General features: G+C 44.8%; 1 protein-coding gene across 1 annotated transcript in view; it reads right to left on the minus strand.

Moving 5' to 3' along the window:
• Positions 1-242: 242 nt before the first annotated feature.
• The window catches only part of LOC118101061 (ankyrin repeat and fibronectin type-III domain-containing protein 1), a 117801-nt gene continuing 90496 nt past the window's right edge, over positions 243-27547 (minus strand). Inside the window, exons 6-23 of the mRNA XM_035146697.2 lie at positions 22643-22862; positions 22155-22362; positions 18383-18580; positions 17584-17697; positions 17276-17373; positions 15866-15956; positions 13041-13148; positions 10497-10596; positions 9876-10008; positions 9635-9754; positions 8995-9210; positions 7160-7326; positions 6746-6896; positions 5656-5824; positions 5404-5570; positions 4694-4901; positions 3842-4572; positions 243-3745 (exon numbers count right to left, since the gene is read on the minus strand). Of these exons, the coding sequence (XP_035002588.1) occupies positions 3437-3745; positions 3842-4572; positions 4694-4901; positions 5404-5570; positions 5656-5824; positions 6746-6896; positions 7160-7326; positions 8995-9210; positions 9635-9754; positions 9876-10008; positions 10497-10596; positions 13041-13148; positions 15866-15956; positions 17276-17373; positions 17584-17697; positions 18383-18580; positions 22155-22362; positions 22643-22862 (3508 nt within the window). The 3' untranslated portion in view covers positions 243-3436. The remainder of the gene's footprint in view (positions 3746-3841; positions 4573-4693; positions 4902-5403; positions 5571-5655; positions 5825-6745; positions 6897-7159; positions 7327-8994; positions 9211-9634; positions 9755-9875; positions 10009-10496; positions 10597-13040; positions 13149-15865; positions 15957-17275; positions 17374-17583; positions 17698-18382; positions 18581-22154; positions 22363-22642; positions 22863-27547) is intronic.

Here is a 27547-nt window from a genome sequence, read left to right on the forward strand (position 1 = left end):
CTGCACTGGACTTGAACTATACGATTGTTATGGAACTTAATGGTGGATGAGTTGAGCCAAAATATACCACGGATCCTCGAGGAATCATCAGCATAAACTAAGTGGTTCATCGCTGATATAAAAAGTGTTAATACTTCATAAAAGGTGCTCGAGTGGGACACACAAGAAGGTTCGAAACTTCCTTCACTCATGTGCAGCAAATTAAAAGAGCCGAAAAGCCACACAAACAACCGAGGCTTTTATTTTGTAATATTCATTTATTGTTCAATAAAAATAGATTTTAAAAAAAGTGACGTGATGTCTCCTTCATGACTCGGCCACCAGCTCCTTGTAAACATGGGGCCTAATGTTTTTCGACTGGAAAAGGGAATATAAACCCCCTTTCTCCCCCCTCCTGCACAATCTAGAGACAGACTCCTGCCCTGTAGCTTCACCGACCTTTGACCCCTGTGGCGATTACAGCCCCACATTCACTTTCACATTTCAGGCAGATACAGTACATTCAACCCCTGCTCTCGTTTGTCTATTTACATGCTTCGGGTTTCGGGTTGTGTGATTTGTTTTTTTTGCAGTCGGCCCTCGTAAAAAAACCTTTTAACAATGTGAATAAAGAAGACGTCTAAGCTCTAACACAAGTTCAAGCCATCAGTAAAACCAATTACACTTTAAAACATTAGTTTGTGTTAAGACATCTTTGTACAGTAGTTACACATCAACACATTTTTGAAAAGTGTAAGGAGAATAAACTCTGTAAACACTTTGAGAGAGACACTGTTGAATCCCCCCCGCCACAGGTTCAATTCCCTCCTGTGAGCCTGGAATGCTACAGAAACTGACGCCAGGTCCTCTGACTTCACCCATCATACTCTCGTCTTCTGGACCTTCCTGGTGCTACATTTAGAAATGCTGCAGGTTATTATAGTGGTATGACATTGCTGAGCTTTGTTGGTTTTTTTAGAAAAGGAAAAATAATTATTGACACGTTGAAGAATGGATAATAGGAACAAAAATGAAAACTTAACTGCCTGAAGAGTCTGTTAGCATGAGATGTGGAAATCAGTCGAAAGACAGATTGTGCTGGTTCACAAAAGTAATGTTAGGAAGTTTCAGACTCTTAAGTGCAGTGTGAGAAGAGAAAGCAAAAGTTGGCACAGGGTCCCAAAAAAAGAGCTATAACAGATGTTTAGATTGTTAAGAGGCCTAATTTATTGTGTAGTTAGAATGAATGTGTAGTATTTTATCAGAGTTGTGGTGACTGAGGTTATGACAGCATCACAGGAACCTGTGTGGACTGCTACATCTTGCAAAGTGAGGGTCACAAAGCTGGTGCGGGGCCGTACCATTGCAGTTTCTTGACTGTGGTCAGCAGGTCATGGACCAAACTAAAAATTCAGAGTACACGTCAAGCAAATTTAGGGAGTTCTTATCAAACTGACTGTCCAAGTGCAAATATTTCCAGTGTTTGGTTTTAAGTCGTTATTTGATGCTATAAAGACAAGGTGAAACGTCCTGTTCGACGGCTGAGACGATTGGCTGAGCAGGACCTGGCTTCCACAGCTCAACCCCTGATGCTACTGCGCAGACTCCTAATGCGCAAAAAATGGCAGCATTCGCAAACTGGATATTTGGGCTTCATTTCTGGATAGTGGGAGGAGAAGAATAAAGATGGATGATGGAAGAGGCATCGTCCATCTTTATTTACAGTCTATAGCTGCTACAGTGAAATTGCACTAATTGGGTTTGATGCTTCTGGTGTTGGGAGGCAACACGGTGCATTTTCTCAAGTACTGTACTTCAATGACAAATAACTTCAGGGGGAATTAGAATCTAGTTATTAACTAGTTATCTTTCAGATTTATATAATTCATACTGACCAATATCCGTTTATGAATTAGGAGTTAGGTTTATAGATTCAATTAATGTTTTATGAGATTAATTTAAGAGTGTCCCACTTTGTTGTAGAGTGTCACTATTTTTTTAGCAGGTCAGTAAAATGTAATTCCCTTTGCTGTGTACCTTCTTCTACAGCACAAGGCAAAATAAAACCAGCCCACTGTCAGCTGGTTGCATGACCCCCACCTTGCAGGTCATTGTGGTTTGTCAAGAGTCTCCCATGTGTCACTGGGGCTAAAATATTTTTCTTCTGGTTAAGTCCTTTCTTATGTAAGTTATTTTGAAGCACTGTGGGAGACACTGTGGAAAGTATAGTATGTGGCTTTGCTTACAAATGTCTGGCCTCCTAACAACTTAAGTCATCCCTTTCACACTTGAATCCCTCTGGGAGACCCGGCTCTAGACTGACAGGCACCGTTTTCTGGTGCTTCTGGGAATACCACTGAACCCAAACACAACAAAACACTAAACCGGTTAACTTTTAGTACAGCATGACTACAGTACTTCAGATGTACAATTCTGGAAGGGTTCACATGCATTTTCCACCAATTAGACAAACAACAAGAGGCGGGGTATTGCTTGTTTTCTTTTTCCGTCTGTTGTGAAAATCCAAATGACCTGGTTTTTATTCTGTGGTACTTTCACAAGATGGCATGATCATATTAGAGAGCTACACTACGACTGAGTCTACTATACAGAGGATTTGCTGCTGTAAAAGGGGGAAGAAGAGCTCCAGAGAGACGGTGCCAAGATCTAAAAGATGCAGCCTTCTCCTCCCCCTCTATTCTCTCGCTCTCTCTCTCTCTAATTCTCTGTTAATCTCTCTCTCCCTCGCTTGGCTTCCTCGCTACCGGACAGCCTAAGTGGCCAAGAGCGGTTGAGTGACAGGCTAACAGGCCAAATCGTTGGGCTGATTGCGTCCCCAAGCGGAGACGCCAGCCCCCCTCTGTACTCCTGCCTTCCTTCCCACCCTCTGGTCCAGGTCCAGAGCCCACATCCTGGGAACAAGGGGCCGGGCGGCTGCAGCCGACAGCTCTCTGGGAATGACACAATGAGAGAGTTCACGTCCGTGTGTGACGAAGATGCTGCCCAACGTAATTTGGCAACGCGCGTGGCCTGATGTGCCGGCGTCGATAATGCCAAAAGTCAAAGTGACGCTCCATTAATCCTGCTGCGCATCACAATCTCTTTCCCAATGCAGGCTGACAGCACGAGAAAACTATTTTCTCTTTGTTCCATTTTGTTATTGTTCATTTGGTGTCCATATGAGGCTCTCTGATGTTCATAAAAAAAGGTCTTCTGTACGGGAGAACACATTTCATGGAAACAGATTCTCAGAGTAGTGTTTTAAGATAACAAGAAGACAGCCGAAGATATAACATAGCATGTTTCAGTCGTTGACAGTAACCCATTGAGAGAGAAAATACACTAAAATTCAGGAGTCTGTGGACAGTTTGTACAAATGTAACAGTTCCTTGATTTTAATATGCATTTATCAAAAGAGGCATGAGCTCTCTCTCTCTCTCTCTCTCTCTTGGAAGCATCACACTGTGGTGGCCCGGCTGTGTTTCAGTGCTAGCGGTGAATACTCCTTAATGCGAACGCATAGTTTGCCCCTCAGCCAGGGGTTCTGGAGCTCCAGGGGGCAGAAATCATCCTGAAGCCACTTTTCTCTGTTGCCCACAACCAGCACGAGTCCAAAGTGCTTCAACTGTTCAGGGCTGTAGTACACACACTGCTCCTGGTCACCGCTGCCGCCGCCGCTGCCAAGCAGGCGCCGAGACACGACGTTCATCTCCTGCACCACCAGCTGGACCATCTCCTGCGCCGACGTGCCTGAAGTTACACAAAGCTGACGCACAGGGAGGAGAAGGATGCATTCAGATTTTGCCAGCATATCAAAAACACTCAAACGGAAATACTTCATCAGATTAAAACACATTGATACCTTAACACTGGTCTCCTTCGGCAGGCCTGTGCGATACTGTGGGTACACTCTGAGCGTGGCGTGACAGCCTTTCCTGAGGGCAGCAGGTGATGGCGAGGAGAGTCTCTGGGTGCCACTGTCCTCCGATAACGTACGAGCTGGTGGAAGCTGTGGTAAGCAGCGCTCAGCCGAGCAACAGCGCTCCACTGATGAAGGCCTATGCCATCGCTGAGGTGATGAGGAGGGTGAGTGGCATGTAGTGTGGGAGGAGTAAGGCTGATGGGGGGGTGAGTTGTTGGAGGGAAACTCCAGGCTGCTTGTCCTCACGCAGAACGCCTGCCTCTTCTCTGTTATGTGCAACAGCTCAATCTGTCGGCTCGGCAGGATGAAGTCACTGTCGAACAACTCCGGCGCCCCCCTCCGCCTGTCTCCTCCGCACCGAACTCCTCCCCCCACTCCGCAACGATCACCTTCCCTCCCGTGCAGCAGCTCTGAGGCCTGGAGGACGTCTGGCGTGGAATCCCTTAGCACGCCTCCTCCATGTCCGCCCCCGCCAAGACACATCCCTCCCCCAGAGCCGCTTCCATCGCTGCACAAGTAGCCACGAGGCTCCAGGGGTGCAGAGGATGAGAGTGGTGAGGGGGGCAGCAGGTCCAGCTCCCGTGGGCTCTGGGCTCGACTGGAGTCATAGTCACTGTCCGTGGTGAGGAAGACCTCGGAGGAGCCTTCCTCGTCTGATAGTCCAGCAAAATCTGCAGGATGCAAATCAAAGGTTGAGCAAAATCATAGTCGAACATGAGAATTTTGTATTTTACTGGTGTTTTTGTAACTTGTAGAATCAAACATGTTTATGTTGGCGGATTGAGGTCAGACCTGAGTGCTTGCGGCAGGGTTCGGGTGAGGGCATCGGCGAGGGCATGAAGTCTGGCTGGGAGGAGGTGGAGGGAGGCTTGTCGGGCATCACGTCATTGGAGAAGTCAATTATCCAGGTTATGGAGATGCCTCCTATTGGCTGCTTGTAGCGGGCGTACTGCAAGGCGTCCATAATCCACCTCGCATCCCGCCACACATCCTCCATTTGCTGTAGTAGAGTGAATAAGATCATGAGAGTTTATCTCAGTAGCAGACGACAGCAAACCACTAGATTCATTTGGATTGGATGGTTTAAATTCAGAGAACCAAAACTAGAGCAGTGTTTCCCTTTAAATCTAGACTGTGGCGCCAGATTCAAATTTGTCCTGCTATAGTTTCATAATGATCACAAAAAGTTTTTACACTTCTCATAATTAAATAAGAGATCTCGAACTTGGTCTTTTGCTCTGTTGCTACATTGTTTAGCCGTGAGCAGCACTATCATCCATAAGGTTTTTACCATCCATGCAGACAGTCAGACCTCGTAGTTTCTGCCGCACGTACCCGCAAGTGGCATCGATGCAGTTCTCTCTCATGAGAACTTGTCTTTCACTCTTTATGTCACGGCCACACATAAAGAAATGTAGCAGTGTGCCTAGAGCACATAATTCTTACACAAAGGAAGACGTCAGAGGAGTGTGTCCTCGTCCTCACCGGCTGACTGGTCCTACCTGTATGTGGTCCTGGACCTGCTGGTGTTTCTTCTTCGCAACATGCAGCTCGGCCTCAGAGAAGGCCTCTCTCAGTGATTGCTGGGACATGAGGGACTCCAGCTCCAGCAAAGCCGACACTCTGCAGTACTGGCCGATGAAACTGGGGCTGTAGGCATTGAAGTGGACTGTGGGAGAAAGAGGGTATGCAAATTTGAAAAATCGTATATCGCGATAATATCCCCATTTGTGCTTTAAATGTAATCTACTGACCCAGCTCAAAGATCTGCAGGGGGAGGGTGAGGAAGCCAGAGCGGGGGGAGTACGGGTTGTTCTGACCAGGGGCTGTGCACACTTCATCTGATGGTGGCAGGAGGAGCAAGAAGGACACTTTCTCCCCAAACTCCACAACTTCCTGGCAGTAGATTCGGAAGTCCTGGGCCTACACACACATACACACAATCAGGCAGGTCATCTCCGTGGGCCTGTGTAAGTTAAAACCTTCAAGCAGAGGCAAAAGACCCACTTTGTTTCCTTTGAGATCTCCCTATTTAGCTTGATATGTCTTTTTCATTATTTAAAAGTACATTTTTATGTCACTTCTGCCTTTATTTTATAGATAGTAATAAAGATCGTAGTAAAGGTTGCACTCAAACCGCATATGTCACATTTACAGCGTATGGATCAGACTTCTAGGCCACCATGAAGTCAGTTTTCACTCATTTAAGTATCTCGAAAGTAGAACCAGACGCCCAAAACTCCAATAGTGGAATGAAAAGAATATGCAACTGCATGGTTTGCTATAATTAGAGGTTATCCCATATCACTAATAGACTGTTGGGCTCTATTGTGGAACAAGTCAAGGGTAGAAGTATCTTAGAGCTATAGCGATATTTGTTGTTTTTAAGCTTTTTGTAACGTCCATCCTTAAGCTTCCAGTTTAACATTGTGATGATAGTCGTATGTGTCGATACATATGCGCACTCTCATGTTTATTTTCACGTCACTTTTCATTGTACGTAGAAGCAGCGTCCCATAGGGGAAACCGTGGGTGGTAGAGGTTTAAAGCCAAATGGACGATGATTGCCTTTGTGCTGGAATTCAAACCGTGTTCTTTTACAGAAATCATGTAGAATTAGTGGTCTAACCAGAACTGGCTGAATATCATTTGGAATCTTTTCAGTGCTTTGAGCTCTTGCTACTGCCTGCCTCTGGAACCTGGCGCCTTTCCACTGGTTCCATGGTATCAGTCAAAATGATTCTACACAAAGTATGACAATCTTGCATTCCAACTATAAAACCTTGTTTCGCTTATTGATGAAGTCATGAAGTTGGGCTTTTTTGTCTTCAGTTTGCCTCTGACCTGATTGCCGGGGACATTGATGTGGGCCATCAGTCCCTTGATGGCGCTGCGTAGCTCCTGTAGGAGGCGATGTGGAGCGCTCTGTCTGTCCTGATCCATCTCCAGCGACTCCTCGAGACAGCTGAGGGCCTGCAGCCACTGCCACTCCTCTCTGAAACCATCACGCACGTTAAAACGCACACTCGGAGCAATGCAACAAAGCTGCACGCGCATCGTCTTTCATTGTTTCGCCAGTTTAGTCTGTTGTTTTATCCAAAAATACAATCGAAACCCGCTGCACCACACGACTGGTTTCAGACATTCACCAAACACAAAACATTTTCTGGAGCTGCACTTCCTTCTTTCTTTACAACGTTAATGTTTGAAATCAGCTTTAAGTCCACTGAGCTACATCAGTCGTCAGTCGTTCCTCACCTGGACACGTTGCTGTTGTCCCGAATTTTCGTGTGACAGAGGACGTTGGGGAGTTTCTGAGGCACCAGCGCTCTGATCTGCTCCACTGATGTGCACAGCTTCAGGTAGCCCAGGTATAAACCTGGAGACAGCAGCTTCCTGCTCCGCCTGTGATACGCCAGCTTCTCCTGAGAACAGCAGGTGGACAGAGACAAAGTGAGAGGACAGTCTAAAGACCCACTAACATCCGCAGCATTTATTCCTGGTCAAATGACTCTGGAGTAGGCACAGGTTTTAATCGATTCCAGCTCCGATCGGCAGTGACGTATACTTGACAACCTGATGAATGTGTGAGTTTGGCAAGACAGTGAGGTGAGAGTCAGTTTTTGGTGCATTTGTGAGGCTGACTCACTGAGGAAAAACAGAAAGGCAAACTTCTCTACTGCTAACAGGAATCGAGTCAATCAAGTCTTTTCAGGGGGTTTACCCACGTTTTTGAAAAACAAGCATACCTGGTAATTTTGGTGTAATAGAGGTATATTCGTGGGGTTCATTGTGTAAAGATACAGATTTTAATTACCTCTGCCAAGAAGATTATTTTCACAAAAACAACCAAACAGATTTCCACAAAACTTGGTGAAAGGGTCGGTAATTGGCTAGGGAAGAAGCCACTAAAAGTAGGTGGAGATCCAGGTCAGAGGGCTTTCTATAACATTTGTTAAAAATTATCGCGATGGATCTTGATGAAACAAATCCATCACATGTAGGGAACTGATATCTATGAGTGTGTGAAATTCGGTGCAGATTGATTGAATTTAAGGGAACTGTTGAGTGTGATTCTAGTTTGGTCTGTGTAACAGTTCCTCACATTCATAAAAGAAAAAGTTTTCCTGCTGTTTGTCCTTGAGAGATTTTCCTCAAAAGTTGTTCCAACAGTGAAAGTCAGCACGGCATCAGCATGTTTTTATGTATTTCATCATACAATTTGTTCATAACTGGCCACTGAACAAATATTTCTGTGAACTGTGGTTTTGCAAAAGTGAGTCTCCACCATTGTTTTCAAACCTCAAGGACAAACCAACTTACACTGGAGACAAAGCAGCGTTGCAACAATGGTATCAGGTTCAGCGGGTAATATAGACAAAATCAACTTGTGGTTTGGTTCCGGATTGTGGCCGTCGTGAACAAAGCAGCCACACAGCGTTAGTTACAAAACACAACAGCAACAATTAGCTAAATTATCGTCATCATCCTGCCCATCAGGCTGAGATTTAAAATCAAAACACAAGTGTCTATAGGAACATCTGATTTACAGTATATTCACGGTGGATTGGCAGAAATTCAAGATTTGACCAGAAATCTGGCATTTTAATTTATGTATTGGCAAGTCAGTTCAATACGTGTCCTTACAGAGACGGTGACAAATGGGAGCGGACAGTCGTGATGATTAATGTTTGTCTAAATAAAGAGCGACTGCACATACAGCGCTCCTAATTCCTAATTGGAAGCACATTTCAATTTTAAGTCTTATTGTTTTAGCCACTGAGCCTCATGTGTGCTGGTTTCCTGCAAATGAGAGTTTTAAGTCATTACAGCAATTTCAATAAATGCAAGTTTTCCAGTGATTAAGGGCATTTATTTGTTTGTTGTCAAAGCGTCTTACACTACGCCGTCACATCTAGCAAAAATCTCTGGGTAACAGAAAAAATGCAAAGAATGAGCCTGATGAAAACCACAACCACTGCTGACAAACCCTCCCACCATGTCTAACTGCTGTTGGAAACAGCCTGTCTCCAAAACAAAAGCAAAAAATAACCAGTCTTCCAAAAGTGAACCTCTCTTTCCGTACGACTCACATGCAGAGTGATGAGGAGCATGTCCAAGGCGGTGGGCTCTTCAGGGGAGGAGATGGACTTGCGTTGGAGCTGGAGTTTACAAAGCTGCGTCCAGCGGACCCCGTCCAGGTTGGGACAGGCGTTCATGTCCTTCAGGAGCACCAGCAGGGCGTTACCGTGCTTGTCTTTGATTGGCTCAAAATACACCTGACCAAGGTCCTGGGTGCCAAGCATTCCCTGAGAAATGAAAGCATATTATAACTGTACTGTACTTACACGTATTTCTGTTGTTAGCAACGGGATGAAAGCAGAGAATGAAAGTTAATATTCACTTAAATTTCTCAGACTACAAGATAAAAAATTCATAATCACCACAACTGACACAATCTCACAGATTTTCAGACTTGTGGAGAACGCAGCAGGAGATTGTCCACGTCAGATGTTTTTTTAATTTTAATTTTGCATCCATCACGTGTTTAAAAGACCCACTTTACAGACATTTTCCTGCTGTATTCTCACATGGGCTCAGTCTCAGGACATTTTGGCAGGAAAAACTCTGGAGCAACTGACTGGGAACTTTGTGCTCTCATATACAACCCCTCTAGAATATTTCAGGGATAATGTCCAGGGTACGTGAGTCTATTGAGCGTTGTAGTATTACCTGTAGCAGGGAGACAGCCTGCAGCATTTTGAGGCGTGTCTGTAGAGTACAGGAGCAGGACGACTGGGATGGACTGAGACACTGCTGCAGCCAGGGAATCTCCTCCCACAGATACGACACCTGGCGCAGGGAGCACACAAACAAAATTACACAATTACTACACATTACTTAGCATAATATTGTTCAACAATCTTTTTGAAGTATTTTTTCTCTCCCCCTTCAGTTCTGTCTGTCTGTTTACCTTAGTAAACCAGAGGAAGTCCTGCATGAGTGAACTGGGGTACGAATCTTCAACCTCCACAACAGGAATCTGGTCCTCTGGGGTCACCAACACGTTGTCATCTCTGTAGAATATGGATGTCAGGTAGAGACCCCTGGAAAGTACAAGATAGCAACAAATGTGCAAAGTGATATAAATACGATAAATAAAAAAATTAAATCAATAAAAATGTAACAATTGGACCTAAAATTACTTAATTAATTGACTTAAATATTGACACAAAGTCAATATTTTTGATATGCACTAATTAATAAAATGTGTTCTGTATAAAATAAATTCTCATTCAAAACATTGATTGAAGTGCCATGTATGAGTATTAAATTTGCACCCATATTTAGGCAAGGCAGTTTTAAAAGCACATGACATACACAGAGGTGGATTCAACAGAGACAAAATTAAAAGAAATGAATGTAAAATCACAAAAGCACAGATTAAAACATTTATTAAGCAAATAGAGACTGAAAAGAGTAGAATAAAAAGGGTAAAGGTTTAAAAGCGGTAAAAAAATTATAAAGGGTTAAATCTGTCTAATAATAATGTTTAACATTTATGGATAAATGTTGCGACAGGAAGATGATCTACCTTTTCAAGCTTTTAACAAATTTGCTGGTGGGTTGGAAGAGGTGGCGCAGGCTCTTGGACACCGAGTGCTTCCTGGCCTGTGCTGGAGCTTTGCACTGTTCTGTGTGGACAAGACAGAGAGAAGAGGGAAAGGATTGAGTCAATTCCACATTAACTTTTTTTGAAGTGAGTATAATGATGCTCTTGACGCACCCGTGACAAACTGTTGTCCGACTTTCTCGCCAACATCAGTGAATACCTCTGTCCTGACAAACCCTAGAAATATCTTTTCCAGTGACAGGCAGTTACTTAATTGACAACAAACTTGACACGTCCAAAAACACGGTCGGAGGGGAATGTTTTTCGACATTTCGTGCGCTCCAGTGGCGCGGCACCGCTTGACAGTCGTGCCGGCTGCCAACTGCAGACTATGGGCCTTGAGGGAACCACTAGCTCTCAAGTCCCAGAGGAACACTAACTTTGTATATATGCATGTGTGTGTGTGTGTGTGTGTGTGTGTGTTTACCTGCACATACTATAGCTGCAGGAGCATGGCATGTCTTGAGCTACAGCCATATGAGTGGAGCCAAGGAGCTGTAGTAATTTGTGTGCGTGTGTGTGTGTGTGTGTGTCTAAACCTTTGCCACTCACTGACAGGGAGGTCAGTTAAGTCTGTGGGGACATGTTTATTTTTAGTGGGCCTGGAGGGGGTTGGAGGCGAGAGAGGGAGGTGTGGGTATATATGTATGTGTGTGTTTGTGTGGGCGCCTGTTGGTGAGATAACGCACCTCCCAACTCATTAGAAACCTCGGGTCCCGAGCCCTTCACGGGTCCCCTCCCCTCTCCTCCCCTCCCAGGTGATCTTACTCCAGCCCCAGGCCACTTAAAGTCAATAAATCCCCCCATTCAGGGCCCGAGAAGAACTAATTTTCTCTTCAGGTGGAAGAGTCGAGGTGGCGTAACGAGAAAAAACAGCGCCCCTCGACCCCTCTCACCTCCCCAGCCTTCTCTCCACTCGCGGGTCTGTTCAGCTCCAGTCCTCCCGGCCTCGGCTCCTGCTTGACACTGAGTAAGACAGACAGGTCGGGCCGACTGCTGGGGTGCCTGTGTTAGTCAAGGCCTCTTTCAAACTTTAATTAATAGTGTTTGGACAAGAGGGAGAAGGTGGCATGGGCTACAAGACGGACCGGGCTGCGATGGGGGGTGAGCGCATGGTCGCGCGGGAGGGGGCAGAGTTGAAAGCGAGCATGTACATGAATATTTGTGTGCGTTCGTGTACATGTGTATCTATGTGTGTGCCTGTCTATCTCTCTGGGTGTATATGTATGGACAGTAGACAGGATGACTGGCGGGCTGTTGGGGGATGGCGGCGGGGTGTGGGGTGGGGGTGGGGGGGCCGCAGCACTAGTCAGTGTTAATTTATGCCCTCTCCTGACTCCAGCCCAAGACTCGTCTCTTACAGGAATAACAAACATGACCCCGGGACACGCCACCTTGGCTACCGTGCCTGAACTCTCAAGCTCAATCAGTCGCCGTCTGACGGACCGAGGGCCACTCAATACTGACTATTATATTGCGTCTCGCACAGTTGCAAATACGGTGCGGGCCACAGTGGACAATGGTAAGTGGGTGAGTGTGTTTGGGCAACTTAGCTCGATGCTAAATGCAGTTCGCCGTCATGTAAGAGAGGCAGTGTGGACAGGTTTTGACACTTGTGGGAGCGACTTACAGCCGGCAGTGTTTGGAGATATAAACAGCTTGAGTGTGAGAGAGGTTGATCTGCATTTTGTCACAGAGAGAGAGAGAGAGAGAGAGAGAGAGAGAGAGAGAGAGAGAGAGAGAGAGAGAGAGAGAGAGAGAGAGAGAGAGAGAGGTTTTCAACAGAGGAAGGGCTGAGTCATGGAAAGACGCACGCTTAAGGGGGTGGCGGGTGTTGAGACAGAGGGGAGGGTATTATTTTTGAGGTGGCATGCCGTCTTGTGCATGGCCCCCGGAGTACTTGTCGTGCCTGAGATTGTAAAGTGTCTGTCAAGGTGAGATGAAACACAGCAGTTGGTGGGGACGTGTTACACCTGCGAGCCGAAACCGCCCGGCGCTCGTGTTTGTTTCTGAAACGCGAACGAGACGGGGGCTAAGAAATTCAGACGTGTTTGTTTAAAATGTGACAGGCGCAGTGAAAATGAAGCCCAGGTTAATGTCAGGAGCTCATAGCGCGCTTCAGGGTACATTTCACTTCAGCTCCAGCTTCACTTCAACTGACACCAGCACTGACCCACGTCAGGGTCGAGTGTATTTGTAGTCATGTAGTCGCAAGTTGTTATTCTCCCCAAGAATTTACTGCATGTAATTCCATAGTTATACCCAATGGTGGTTTAACAACATATATTCTAGCAGGTATAACGTGTGCTCATATTTAGTTCAATGAGTGCGTCAAGTCACTATCAGGTTTGTGGGGGTTCGGTTACACTGGGGCTCAACGCGCCGTGACGCAAGCCGCTAAAGCTCTCGTGTTTCTCTCGTAGGTGAACAGGTTCATCGAAAAAGTGATCAGAAAGTTGTTGATACCGTGGCAGACGCAGTGTCGGTGAGCTTCCTTTATCTGTCCGAGCAGCTGGTCCAGTGCCTCCTTCTGGCCTCTCTGACGCGGAGCGCGCCCATCGATGTCCCTCCAACCTGCAGCCACAGGTAAACAAAGAGAAATATCAGAACAGTGCAGATAGAAAATCAAATTTTTTTTAGCCGTGCTAGTGAGTGCGTGAGAGCCTCGTGTTGAATACTGCCAGTCCTCTGTGTGCAACGTTTTCAAGACTTTTATTACAGACAGGTTGCTACTGGACGAACGATACAGTCTTTTGGCTACGATTGTGCTCACAGTGGAATGTTTGAATACATCACCATCATTCCGTTTATTTGAAATCGGTGAATCTGGATCTATGGACCGTGGAGCAATAACTTTGCAGGGATGAAAATAAACTTGACATCTTGTTTGAACTTTCATGGAAAACCTGCTCATTTGATGCATGCGTCAGAATCTCACTACTCAGCAGCAACCTCCCAGAGACAAAAATGATTTCAGTGTTGAAATACTCATGCTGGTGATTTCATTCTAGTAAAAATAGCAGTGATGTAGATTATCCTTGGCTGATACGTTCACTGTTGTTTGGCTGTAGCGTGTTGATGCATACATCAGGGGGATCAGTCAGGGGGTTGGGAGGAGGTTAACCAAATTCTGCTCAGGACCTTAAAAATTATTATTGCCCTCGCTCTGTTTTCTGAGGCCTCCAGTAGTGAAAAAAGAAATGAAACCAGACAAGGCAGATACATGAGAATAAGACAAAAGGAGAATAAGAAAGGTGAGGTTGGCTGACAGACAGATCCACTGAGCGAAACTGCAACAGGCTGCCCAGCACATACTTGGGCTGAGATGTCAGCACACGCACATGCACACACACGTCTCTCTATAGTTGTGAGGACACTCATTGACATAATGCAATCCCTAGCCCCTTACCCCAACCTTAACCATCCAAACTAAATGCTTAACCCTGAAACCAAGTCTTAACCTGAAAACAGCCCATTGAATTTGTGAGGACCAGCCAAAATGTCATCACAATGATGGTATTGAACCAAAATTGGCTCTCATAACTATAGATAGACATGCGCACACACACACACGTAGTCTAACACACGTAGAAAGGAAAGTAACACACAAATGTGCTTCTAACTCCAAAACTTTATACAGCCTCAATCTTTGACTCCCTCTTTCTCATTGTGTGTCTTTGTGCTGTTTCGTGTTCTTCTTTCCACACGAACACACACACGTCCACACGTTGTCTCTTCTCGTACACAATCAGCTCTGCAGAAAACGAACCTTCAAAACATTCTGCCTTAGCAAGACCAGCATCCTTGCTTGCTCACTGAAGGATGTGTCAGCGATAACCCACCTCCCCCCTAACACCATCACGCACCACCCGCCCCACCCCATCGCCCCCACCCCAACCCCCTCTCCCGGAGCCCCCTGGAGGGCAGGAGCTGAAACACGGTGAGCTCTATTCCCGGAAAGGTGCCTGTCCCGACAGGACAAGCGGGCCCTTTAATGGGCGTCCATGGGCCTGTATAAGGCCCCCACTGTTGGGACTGCGCCGCGCGCTACAGCACAGACATGCAAATATTTCCAGTGGTAGGCCCAAATGGAAAACACAAACACGCAACATCGAAATTAGCTCTGAGAGAGGGAGGGAGGTGGACAGTAGAGAAAAAAAGAGAGGGAAAGCCCAGTTTCTTGAAATGAAGACACACACACACACACACGCACACACACACACTTGCTGAAAAACACAGTGTGCTGATGAGGACAAACATGTCCATGTGTTCCCCAGATGTGCCATGAGTGTGCCAACACGCCCACAATCACAGCACCTATGTTCACTCGCTCTCGATAGGTGTGTACTCACTCACTGTACAGACTTTACAACCTCCACACAAACAGCTACAGCTTGAGAATCCTTTAAAAAAAATCTAATATACATTGAATTAATGTTTTTACATAAATAAATAAACTGACTCACAAGCCAACCATTTATAGTATTTGGCATAAAAACATAGAAGCTATAGATTCAAAAAGAGCACATTTTCCCAAGCTGTTTCTTATTTAACTTAGTCAAATTTGAGAGATAGATAGATAGATAGATAGATAGATAGATAGATAGATAGATAGATAGATAGATAGATAGATAGATAGATAGATAGATAGATAGATAGATAGAAAGATAGATAGATAGATAGAAAGATTAGATAGATAGATAGATAGATAGATAGATAGATAGATAAGGGAGGAAGAGGGTCAGAGCTGCTGTGGTGAGTCAACACCTCAGCTGTTGCTGCACATGACTTCACGGTTAACTTCTTGGCTGAACCCCGGTGGCTTCTTCTGCCAGCCAGCCCCAAACACCATCCTGAGGCTATGGTTACACTCACTGACGTCCGCAGCGGGGGTCCCAATACCCACCCAGCCTGCTGGCAGAGGAGAGCTGACCAGCTGTCACCCCCGTAATATCGTCAAAGCAAACGTTGGAATGACGTCAGACAAACCAAATCAATTGAGCGAATGAATGTGAGGTGATGCAATGTCCAAGCGCCTTTTATGTGTGGGAAAGCTAAGAGGGATTGAATAATTCATACATGACACACACACACACACACACACACACACACACACACGGTGGTGTTAATTTAGTGATCCCAGCGCCAGCCAGAAAGCCCTCAGGGAGGTACTTGTTTGCTGCTGTTAGCTGGAGGTTTTATGTTTGTTCTTTATGTAAAATTTGCGCACACATGTGAACATACACATGTGAACATACACGTATGTACACGCACACACAACAGAGACTTACTGGACGGCGCAGCGCAGGAAGGGGTTGTGACTTGTGGAGGCCCCCAGCCCTTCATGTTGTAGGCCGACACCTGGACGTAGTAATATGCCCCCTGAAAGGAGAGGACACATGACATATGACAGTTAACTCAAAATTTGGTTGCACAGTTTGTAAAGTATGTGTGGATAAGTGCATCTGTGTGTCTTATTCTAGGTCCCTACTTGTTTTGACATTAGCGTGTGTGTGTGTGTGTGTGTGTGTGTGAGAAAGTTGAAGGCTCTATTGGGAAGCTCCGTCTGTCTCCGTGTCATCCAGTGTGCAGACAGCAGGCCGATGTCTCTCCTTTCTCAGCCAGATCAATCAAACCAGACGCCGACACTTCCTGACCTCGCCTTGACCCCTGTCTTGTGACGGGAGCGAGCTCTGGCTGGCAGCGGGGGTCTTTTACGTGGTGGTGGGGGAGAAGGGCTTTTTTTCCTCCCACACAATTACAAACAACCAACAGAGTGTCCATTTGTCTACATGCCCGCTTAAAAATGCCAAACATAAATCAGGTGGCAGGCAACCAAGCTGCTCTTTTTATCATTTTGGAGGCTGTTTTGCAACTGTTGCGTATGAATGGTCAGTAGCCAAATAAATTGTGTTTTGAGCAGGGCCATAAGTCTTTCACCCCCGTTGTTTGCGATTGATGGTGACTACAACTCGTCTGTGGTGTTTGATGTGTGTTATAAAGAATGAGTCACTGGGCAGATGCCTTAAAATGTAGCCTAAGCAAACACCTTCAGGCTCGCATGTAAATAATATCAGGGGCCTTCATGTGGGAGAACAGCCTCTGAATGTTTTTACTGGTCAGCACCAGCAGCTGGAGAAGCCATAGTTTTGTGGTTCTTTGTGTTGCTTTGTCGCCTATAAACTTCGTTATAAATCAAGATAGTATCCTTTTTATCTGAGTTGGGAAAAGAAGAAACTCGAATGGAAGTAGAGTGCAAACATCCGCCAAGGCCCAATAGTCCCCTTGAATTCAATCAAGCTGCACCAAATTTCATATACTCATAGATATCAGTTCCCTCAATGTGCCTGATTAAAAAATTAAAAATGATTTCCCTGGTAAATTAGTGAAAATGTAAAAAAAACAACTGCCCTATCTTACAATGTTAAAGAAAGTGAAAAAAAATTATCCAGATGTGCACCAAAATCCACTAGGCATCCACTAAGTTTCGTGATAGTCCATACAATTGTTTTTGTGCAATCTTGCTTAGAAACGGGGTGAAAACATAACCCCCTTGGCCGAGGTATAAAGTCTACTTGTGGAAAATGTGGAATGGAAAATCTAACCCAGAATCTCAAAACAAAAGACTTTTCCTGAATGATTGATCATCAGCGTTTCAGACTGTCAGTGTTGTGGTGGAGACATATTCTGGCAGAACTTACAGAAGGGAGTCCAGTGATGTTGCACTGGAGCAGATCAGTGTCCTCCACCACCGTCTCTCCCAGCAAAGGACTGAAGCACGGAGAAGAGCTCCAGCTCACTGCAAAGACACAAAAAACACACAATCACAAAAAAAACACACTTTAAAACTGGTCCCATTCGATGAAAAACATACAGAATATCTGAATTAGTTTTGAACAATGCTCAAATGGACATTTTAAAAGGTTTTGACACCTCATTGTGCACCATCATTTTTCATATTGTGATTCTGAGTTCTAAATGAAGCAATGGGATGGGCACAGCAGCTGACCTTTGTACTTAGTAACCACAGCAGAGTTGACACAAAGGGGTTCCTGGAAGTCCACCGTCAGACTGGTGCTGCTGCTGACAGACAGGGAAACTGCACTGGGAGCGTCTGGAGGGCCTAAAGAGGCAGAGCACATAAGCAGAGGGACAGACGGGGTAAACACAAGCAGACTGAGATGCTATGCTGCATATTATGACCATTATAATGACGCGGTTTCAATTTCAGAGATGGAAAATGTAAAAAAAAACAGTGTCATGCAATTTACTGTCAAAAATGACAGCGACGTCACATCTGCACTCTGCCATCTTCACAAATTAATGTCAATACGGAGCGGGGATGTCACCGAGTGAGATTGTGAATACGACTCCATAAACATCGTTTTGACATGTGGTGTGTAATTTCCATCCCAGTTCACACAACGTATCTCTCGAATGACACGAGAACGTGGAATTATAAAGTAAGGACAGATTGGTTTGGTTGGAAGAGGAGGAGGCCTGTGTGCGTGTGAGTGTGTCTGGTGGCTGTCTACCATGCCACTAAGCGTGTCATGGAGCGACTATAAAAAATTAAAGCAGGAATACAGACGGACGCACACACACACATACACACACTTGTCTGGTCGGCATCTCAGTGTGGAAGCATTTAACTCAGACCAGACAGAATGCCAGCAGAGAAAAAAGGTGCAAAAATGAAACCCAAAAAGGACTGCTGGTAGACTGCTGCTACGATGTGAGCTGTGAACTTCTCTCAGCATGTGAAAAAATAAATAAAACAACACATCAAAGTTGCCCCGCAGCCTTACTCGCATGCTCGAAGCCCGTCTGCATGCGTCGGAAGAGCCGCAGCCTCCACTCCCAGGATTTCAGCTGCCTTTCCTGGTCGGATCCCTCTCGCTCACAGGGGCCCTCGCTCTGCACCTGAGCCTGAAGCTCCGACACCTTCTGCTCTGCCTCCTTCACCAAGGTGGCCAAGTGCACCGCTCGGCCCTCCAGACTCACAACTGAGAAACACAAGGGAGAAAGAGAGAGACGTCATTGAGAACTTTTCAATACCTTTTGGCACATTTCAAAGACTGTGACACCAAGAAAAATACCTGTTGGTATTTTCCCTGACCTCGATGTCTGCGAAACTTCTCAGATAAGTTGCTACAAACAAAGTTTAGGAGTGCTGGAGTGCAAAATTCAAAGAGTAAAAAAAAACCCCTGTGAATGTGACCCGGCTATAGTGAAAGCACATTTTTTAAATAAAATTATCCGGCTCAAGCATAACTTTTTAAAATAGACCTATTAAATCCAGAGGAGAAGAAACAAAATATTTTTTGAGTTTAACCAGTGAGGTCAATAGCGTGTTTTGGGGGTTTCTGCTTTCATGAAGTGCATAAACAATGCACATGGTTTTCCTGATATTGCAACGAATCGCCTGCAATGTCGTTAATTGCTTTTGCAGACCACTTGTTTTTTAATGTCTTTGTTTGCGGCAAATTCCCTCAATAAACTCCATTTAATGCAGCTCGGCAGTCCCTCTTTGGAGATGACATCACCGAGAAAATGCCGCAGAAAATGGGGCAATGAAAGTGAGAGGAGCGGGAGAGGGCGGAGTGTCCTTCATATGTGGTTACGAGGGGACACAAAATGGTGGGAACGTGCACAGACATCGTTTTAAAACTGCCATTGTAAAAGTATTTTCCCCCAAAAGCCGTGGAAAAGTGTGTATCACCGATCTATTTTTATCGCAGCCTCACACAGCCTCCATCAGAGGAATGTTTTTCTCAAAGGCGGTAGGGGGGGGGCGGGGGTTGGGGGGGTTTACTAAAGCAATGTGAACAATGATGTTTACTTTAAACAAAAAAAACACATCGCTGCAGTAGATGAGATGTAACACCCAATAAAAATATTTTAATCGTGACTGAGCGGTCAGCAGTCGTGGCGGGTGGCGGCAAAGATCTGAGGGTTCAATCACCGCAAATGTAATTACAAACGCATACAGATCAGTAAAACTGCAGAAGAGGTCATTTAAAGCTGTTCAGGTCACAAAGGACAGTAGCGCACTGTACTTCTTCATTGGTGGCTGGTCGTTCCTGGAGTGTTTGGGACTGGTGTGTGTCTGTGTTTAGTCTGCGCGGTCTGTGTTTGTTCGTCGTAGATTCCACCGTTGAGCGTTAGATTCCACTGTTGACAGTAAGTTTAAAGCTCCGTGTCAAAATGTCCATCTGGGTGTTTAATTCTGCGGCTCCCTCGGTGTCTCCTCAGCGGCGGAGTGCTCCTCTTTGAATCCCAGTGTCGGTTTTGCTGTTCTACTCGGCCCCTTGTGTGAAGACTCCGACGCCTTTTGTCACTTTTAGATACGGTAAAAGAGGAGAGTCGGGGGTCTAGTTTTAAGGTCAGGGTTGAAGTTAGGATTCTCTGGGAGGATTCCTGGATGTATAACTCCTGAGGGTCCACTTTGATTTACATCTCCAGCCCTTTCCAGGCCAAGAAAGTGGTCCCAAAGCTGTCCCCGGTGCGTATGTGTGTCTTGATTTGTCCTGATTTCACATCAAGCCTGGGATCCTAAACAGCACATTAAAGTGGTTATCCAATTGGGAGCCGTCAAGTGATTTATAACGTGAATATGAAGTTAGTTTGAGAGATTTTCTCTCTCATAAACACACTGTGAAGCATGGTGATATAAATACAGTAAGCATCAAAATCAATAGGTTTTGAAACTTAAGGAAAAGTCTGCAACACACACATGACTTTTCCTCGAGACTCACTCTGACAAACCATAACTTCTACTGCCTCTAACCGTTATCCTAAAACCTCTAGTAACAGATTCTGTGTGTGAATATGCAGAATCTATAGACGAGGGACAAGAAGTCTTCTGATTCTAGTTTGACCAATCGCCTTTGAGCAGGCTTTGGTTGCCCACAAGTAAACAGTCCGTGTGGAGAGCAAAAGAGGCCGAGCACATTGGCTGATATGCATCGGCTTTAGAATAAAGATTGGCCAAAACATCGTCTGGACGTAAAACACCAACAAAAAGTATTGCTGTTTGTGTTTAGTGTGGAGAAATGTTGGACTCTTGTGGACTTGTCAGAAAGTAAACAGGAAGACTTGACCCGGTTCTTCGCTGTCTACACCGGAAGCCCTAAAATATTGGCCGTCACCCCCAGATGCTGATTCGTCATCAGACGATAGCCAATGGGCTCTGAGATTGTCCTAATCTTAACCAAAACCTTACCTTCCACTAACCTTAACCATAGTTTCTACTTGCCAATCCCTCAACCTTAACCTAATCTTAACCTATGCCAAACAATAAGCCAAACCATAAACATATCTTAACCTTGAAATGTAATGATTGCGTTATGGGGTCTCCATAATGTAACTGTGTAAATAGATTTAGGTCCCCACAACATGATTAATATTTGGACCACACACAAATACCGACACACAGACACACACGCTAACAGGACTCGTGAGCTCTTTGGGTTCTGGAGAGAGAGAGAGCTAAATCAAAGAGCAAACTTCAGTAAACACCACTTTCCATTCAAGTGTTTTCAATTTAATGATACCTTTATAAGACGTCTGGCTCAGCTCTAGAGAAGTGTGTGTGTGTGTGTGTGTGTGTGTGTGTGTGTGTGTGTGTGTGTGTGTGTGTGTGCCCACGCACAAGTACAAACACAAACAGTGTAGGAGCCTCGCTGGCGAGTTCTAATCATTAACAGAAGAAGGGAGCGGAGGCTCAGCAGATCACAGACAGTGAAAAAGTGCTTACAAAGATGACTAATATTGCATCATGATTACCAGCCCTTCATCGCCTTTAATACGATTTTGCTGCCAGCGGAAAACATGAAAGAAATGTGTGAGTTTGTTAACATGAATGTGTTACAGGTGTGTGTGGTAGGAGATCATATTATGAGATCTGTGTGTGTGTGTGTATGTGTGTGTGTGTTGTTGCTTTGGGCAACACCTGCAGCAGCTTTGGTTCCAGCTAATGCAGTTGTGATAGAAGCTAGGTTCCCACAGAGCGGCTGCTGGAGCCCAAACAAACTCTCTCTGGTAGCAGATCTGAGCTATGCTAAATACAGAAATCTACAAAGGGAAAACAAAGATTAAAGATCTGTCAGTCAGTGACAGATGTGGTTTTGGGCCTCACTCGCATCATTAGCTCGGAGAGGGAACAAGTTGTGTTAGGCAGAAGACAACTTACTTTCCACTTTCTACAAACCACACACGATTCAAATGACATTTGCTGTGGTGTGACTCACCTGTAGGCAAGCCAAAGTTATGTGAACGAAAGTAAAGGCCTGTAGAGGTTTAGATTAAATACAAGAGATTTAATAAAATGACAGAACCATGGTTCTTATTAGTACAGAGTTTAAGTGTTGGTGACCCAAGAACTGATTTTATTCCTCTAAGTTTATGTAATAATTACCTCTTTACAATTGTATGGACTATAATAATTGTTGCAGGTTTTAACAAGTTAAAATTAAGATCTTTAAGACCTTTTAGGAACCATAATGAATGAAATTTAAGACTTATGTCGGAAGTCCAGCAGATCTGAATGTACCCGGTGCATTGTGATCCTCTACTCACAGTGGGGACTCTCCTTGGCGCCGGCTCGCAGAAGCAGCTTGGCCATGGGCACGTTGTTGGTCATGATGGCGATATCGAGGGGCAGGAGGCCCTCGCTGTTGGGCGTGTTGAGGTCCAGCTCCTCCAGGCTGTACTGGGAGAGAAGCAGCTGCACCAAGTCCAGCTCCTGGTGCTCCACTGCTTCAAACAGGGCTTCACTACTCTGGAACTGTGGCACAAAGACATGGAGTTATAACAGAGTACCAATGAACGGCTGATAATAAACTCATATGATGACATTTCGGAAATTTCAGTGAATGTTGAGCTCCCTCTACATACCCAGAATGCCTTTCTCCATATACTTATTTTACAATAGATAGGTCGATGTGTGTGTGATGTTAATATCTGACGTTCTCTTACTGTCCAAGTCTATATGTTTCCTCAGACTATTTTTAGGCTACAATGTTCCTGGGCTTATTATTTTTTCCTCGTCTCCCTCTCTGACTTACTATGGTGGTTTTGCGCAGCCTCTCCTTGTCTCCTCCCCGTCCTGACACCACGCTGTCCTCGAGGGCAGGGGGGTTGGTGCCCACACGGAACTTTCCAGACAAGTTGCGGTATAGGCGGCGAGCCGCGCTTGGCGAAGACAGGCTGGCTGCCTTGCGGGCTGGGGCTGGCTGGTGGGCCTGGTCGCCCCTCATGGGCTGCGTCATCTTGGCAGAGTCAGCCCTGGAGGAGAGACAGGTGGGTAAGAGTGTGAGTGGAACATGACATTTCGTACAGCATGTGGACCATGTGATCACTTCTCGTCCATTAGAACTTTAGAAAAGATCCCCAGGCTCATGTGCAAATGCTACAATGCAAGATCAACAGAAAAAAGTTATTATAAATTTATTATCAATATTATTATAAAGTTATTATTTCTTACAAACTTTCAGACGTTCCTTGTGACCTGATGCCCCAGTGATGGTCTGGTGACTGGAAATTTGGCATTTAACTCTAATTAGTATTCATGCTTTCCACTCGTCTCAAGTGTTTATAACTTGCCAGACTATAAAACAAACACAGAGCAGCCGAGGCTAATTAAATTTGAATATTTAGAATAAAAGTTTCAATAAGTCAAAGAGCATTTCTGCATTATGATGAAAGGAAAACGAAAAAGAGCCTGAAGGGAAACAAGGACCATTCCTGGGTTTAATTACACCTGTGCCACAAATCTCTGTTTAAAACCAAACTTAGTCTGGGTTTCAATTTTAATCCAATCATGCAGGAAGTTGGAAAACAGAATAAGATCCGAGGAAAGTAGTTGAATTGTAATGACTTTACGCAGAGCAGCGTCCACTCATGGCTCCCTATGATGCACTGTGTACAAAGAATGGTGAACAAATAATGTAAGGCGTCTTTAACCTTTTAAAGCTAGGGTTGGTAATCCTAGAAAAGCCAGCAAGAGCAGGCTACACTTTGAAAAGATGCAACCGATACATCCCACCCCCTCCCATTGGGATCCTTGTCAAAGCTACGCCCCAACAACACATGAACGTGCACTGCCTGACAACTGGTAGAAGCTGACTTTTCTTTGACTTGCTCACTAACCTCTGGCTATCCTCTCTGCTTCAGTGGTGTAAGTTTCTCCATCTGAAGCCTCAGACGCAATGATTCATCCAAATGAAATGATTGGTCCCGTTCGTCCAAAGGTGAACCCTCAAAACCATGAACTCTATAGTCTCTGTGCACACCAAAACTCTCTGATTACTCAATTACTGCAATAACTGGGAATTAATTTAGTGCACATTTAATATTCATATTTTACAACACATCTTATAGTCATATTTATTTATTTTAGTCATGTTGCTAACTTTACCTTTTAAACAACTACTGCTATTTTGCACGCTTGTCTATCTATCTATCTATCTATCTATCTATCTATCTATCTATCTATCTATCTATCTATCTATCTATCTATCTATCTATCTATCTATCTATCTATCTATCTATCTATCTATCTATCTATCTATCTATCTATCTATCTATCTATCTATCTATCTATCTATCTATCTATCTATCTTTGTTACAGTCCTGCGATCATAGATGGATTTTAACAATTACCAACCCAACCTTTAAAGTTGTACGTAATTATCCAAGTAAAAAAGTTTTCAGAGGAAAGATACATTAACATAGTTCAAAAAACTATTTAATTAATCCCACTAATACCACAACCCCCACCCAAAAAATATCTTCTTCAACCCAGACACATGGCTGGGAGCCACGGGTCTACGGCATGGTGATAAATTGCACTGACCTGCCAGATGGACACAATGTTGGCATTATCAGTTCTCAATCACAGGTGCAACACATGAGTCACCCTGCACTGGCAATGTCAGCCTCGCCACCACATCGCCAAGATTGTTCTGTAACATCACATGTGCTTTTTTACGAGTTTTAAAGATCAGCTTCTTGTCACTGGTGTCTTGGCATCACTGGTATGACGGCTATGCGGGCCCTTTCCATTCCGCCATGGGAACTATGCAGATGATGGTGAGTTTCTGAGGGTGAGTCTGGTACGAGGTGTTCGCACACACTCGACCGCTGAAGGAAATGTCATCAGGACTCTAGAGGCGATGGTGACAGACTCGGTGACGTGTCCCACAAAACAGAGGCAGGAAGATAAATGAATTCCTAAAGGGCGGATATTTCAACACCTTTCCCTCCTTCTGTTCCTCTCTGCCCTCTTAACATCTTAAGATCTTGTTTCTCAATTTATCATCCCCCTTATCCCACTGGTTTTCTTCTCCTCTTCCTTCTATCGCTCCAGGTCTTTTCACTCCTTCCCTTTATGTCCTTATCACGTTCTTATTTCTTCTCCTCTGTCCCTAACACCTCTCTTCTGGCCTTGACTCAACTCTGAATCTGCATTTAATTGCTGTATGACTGTAGACAAGAATTCCTGAGATGTAGACACAGTTATTCTGGTGTCACAACCCACTAGAAGCCTCCATATTCACTTTGGTACAATTTCTTGAAAAGCAAAAAGGTTGGATGAGTTTTCCAAAAGAATAAAATAAAGGTTATTCACATATTCAATATGAATCCAAGCTGTTACATCTTTTCGTAACCTAATCATTAAACAGCTACGCAGTAACCTGGAGAACGATTTGAATCCGTGGCTGCAGCCATCAACGCGTTTGTCTCCAAGTCCTTAAGAAGCGCTCGCTTGTTATCGGTCACTCTGGAAAACATCATCAGCTATATACCACAAATGTAAATGTTGTTCTTCAAAAGCGACGGTTTGAGCAGGGGCAGCGATGGGTTGAGCAAAGTAAATAAAGGTTGAGTTAGTTTGGGCCATCGTGCCATATGCCAAGAAGTATCACACAGGCCAAGAACAGATTTGTCAAGGTGAGAACATCTGTAGGAAAAATGTTATTTATACTCCCGCTCCGCTATGGACGTGTGAGCCCCCACGAGCATGCACGCACGCACACACACACATACACACACATACACACACACCCTCCCCCAGCACATGCATTTTGTACAACAGCTGACAGCGGCACACATTGTAGACTTTAAAGCAGCTCCAAGCCCCCGCAACAAGCCCATTTTCACAGCGCCGATACACCTAAAATACCCCCCGATCCCCATCCCTTCCCGCTCCGTCCCCTCCATCTCCACTCCATCCCGTAATAGAGGCCTTATTTTAGACATCCTCGTGTTCCCGGCCGGGCCTAACCTATTCCAGGGTTCCAGATAAAGTGCGGCAGGTATTTGGAATAATTTTTCCATGGGCCTGGCCCGGAAGATAAAACAAGAGATATATTTGTAATGCGTGTGCCGGTATCTCATTTCAAAGAGAAAGCCCATTGGAATCTCGCCCCGGGCTTATTGTTATTTGCCTGAGATGGAACAGACGACTTTTTTCTGTCGGCAGGACGGTGCCCCATCACTCTCTGACGACATTACATAGTGTGTAGCGCGGCGTGGTGTGCGTGTGCCTTCAAAGAGATGCTGTATCCTATTGGGATGTCATTCCCCAATGACATGCCCCCTACCCTAGAGAAGGATAAAACACGGTACATCATAAACTGAGGTGTTCAAATAAAAACTAGACAAAATGCTACACTTACGAGCAACTGAGAAAGAGAATGTATGATGATAGGGAACAAACGATTTCAACACAGATTTCCGCCTCCAATTTAATCATACTGCATTAACAGATAATCATTATGATTACTGCATGCATTTAAGTGGTAACTGAGCAGGAGCATGTGCTGGCTGTGCACTGCTCTGCTAAACGAGAAAGGTATAAATAAAACATATTAAACTGAATTTCTCTTGCTCAGACATTAAAATAGAAAATGGAATAGAAGTGAATGAAATCCTCATCTGAACAATTTCTGTAAAAGAAGTGGCACGCACCAAAAATGATTTTTATTTAAGCAACGTCTCACCACCTTGAGGATTTGGTTTTTAGATCATGATCGCTGCTACATCAGTCAAACAATAAAAATGTCCCTGAGTAGAGCACATGCCTCCAGCAAGGCCCTACGGTCCCCTTAAAGTCAATCAAACCGCATTCAAATGTCAAATGTCAATGTCTCGCAATGTAAATGTTAAAACAATTCCTGGATCTGCCCCCTGATCTGACACCAAAATGTTCTTATTCTGTTCTTTCTTGGCCCACAAACCAGCCAACAGACGAATGGAAAGGGGTGAAAACTGAATAATGCAAACTGATAACGCACACAAATAACCCCACCTGAGCTAACATGAACCTACAAATCTACATCACAAAATTCCCCTCACTTTTACCAGTTTTTGGGAAGCAGGAAGCAGTTGTTCTGGGAAACCCAAGTCGCCAGGCTCCATGTCTGGCCCCTCATCAATCCCACATCAAATACACCCAGCCTGCTACAGTGAGCTCGCATCAGCCCCCTGAAACAATCAACACTCCCGAAATGCACACACGCAGTCACACGGCATCTGCTTTATTAGTTGTATCAGCCTGTTTACACAAACAGCCCGGTCCTCCAGACAGTGAGTCACATGTAAACAAAGGCTGCATATTAAAAATGCGCAAAAAGTGTCTAGACGTTGACTTAGTGCTCGACTACGAGTCAAGATGGGAAAGACCCGTGATTTAAGAAAATGATGAATAATTGTCGGCGTGGCAGAAATTGCCAGAAGTGGGCTTTTTGTGCTAAAAGGCGGCCACAAGTATTCACATAAGAACAACTAAGAGACACTTCAAAGCTGAGCTGAAAAGTGGCGGCAGAGTGGAAAATGTTGCTTGGTCTGACAAATCCCATCTTATGTTGCAACATAAAGTACACTAACCGGTCAGATCTGTAAGAAAGAATGAATCCATCCAATCGGTTGCCAGCAGTGAGGGAGTAACCACACACACACACACACCC

This window comes from Hippoglossus stenolepis, chromosome 21 (assembly GCF_022539355.2).
Source record: "Hippoglossus stenolepis isolate QCI-W04-F060 chromosome 21, HSTE1.2, whole genome shotgun sequence".
NCBI lineage: Eukaryota > Metazoa > Chordata > Actinopteri > Pleuronectiformes > Pleuronectidae > Hippoglossus > Hippoglossus stenolepis.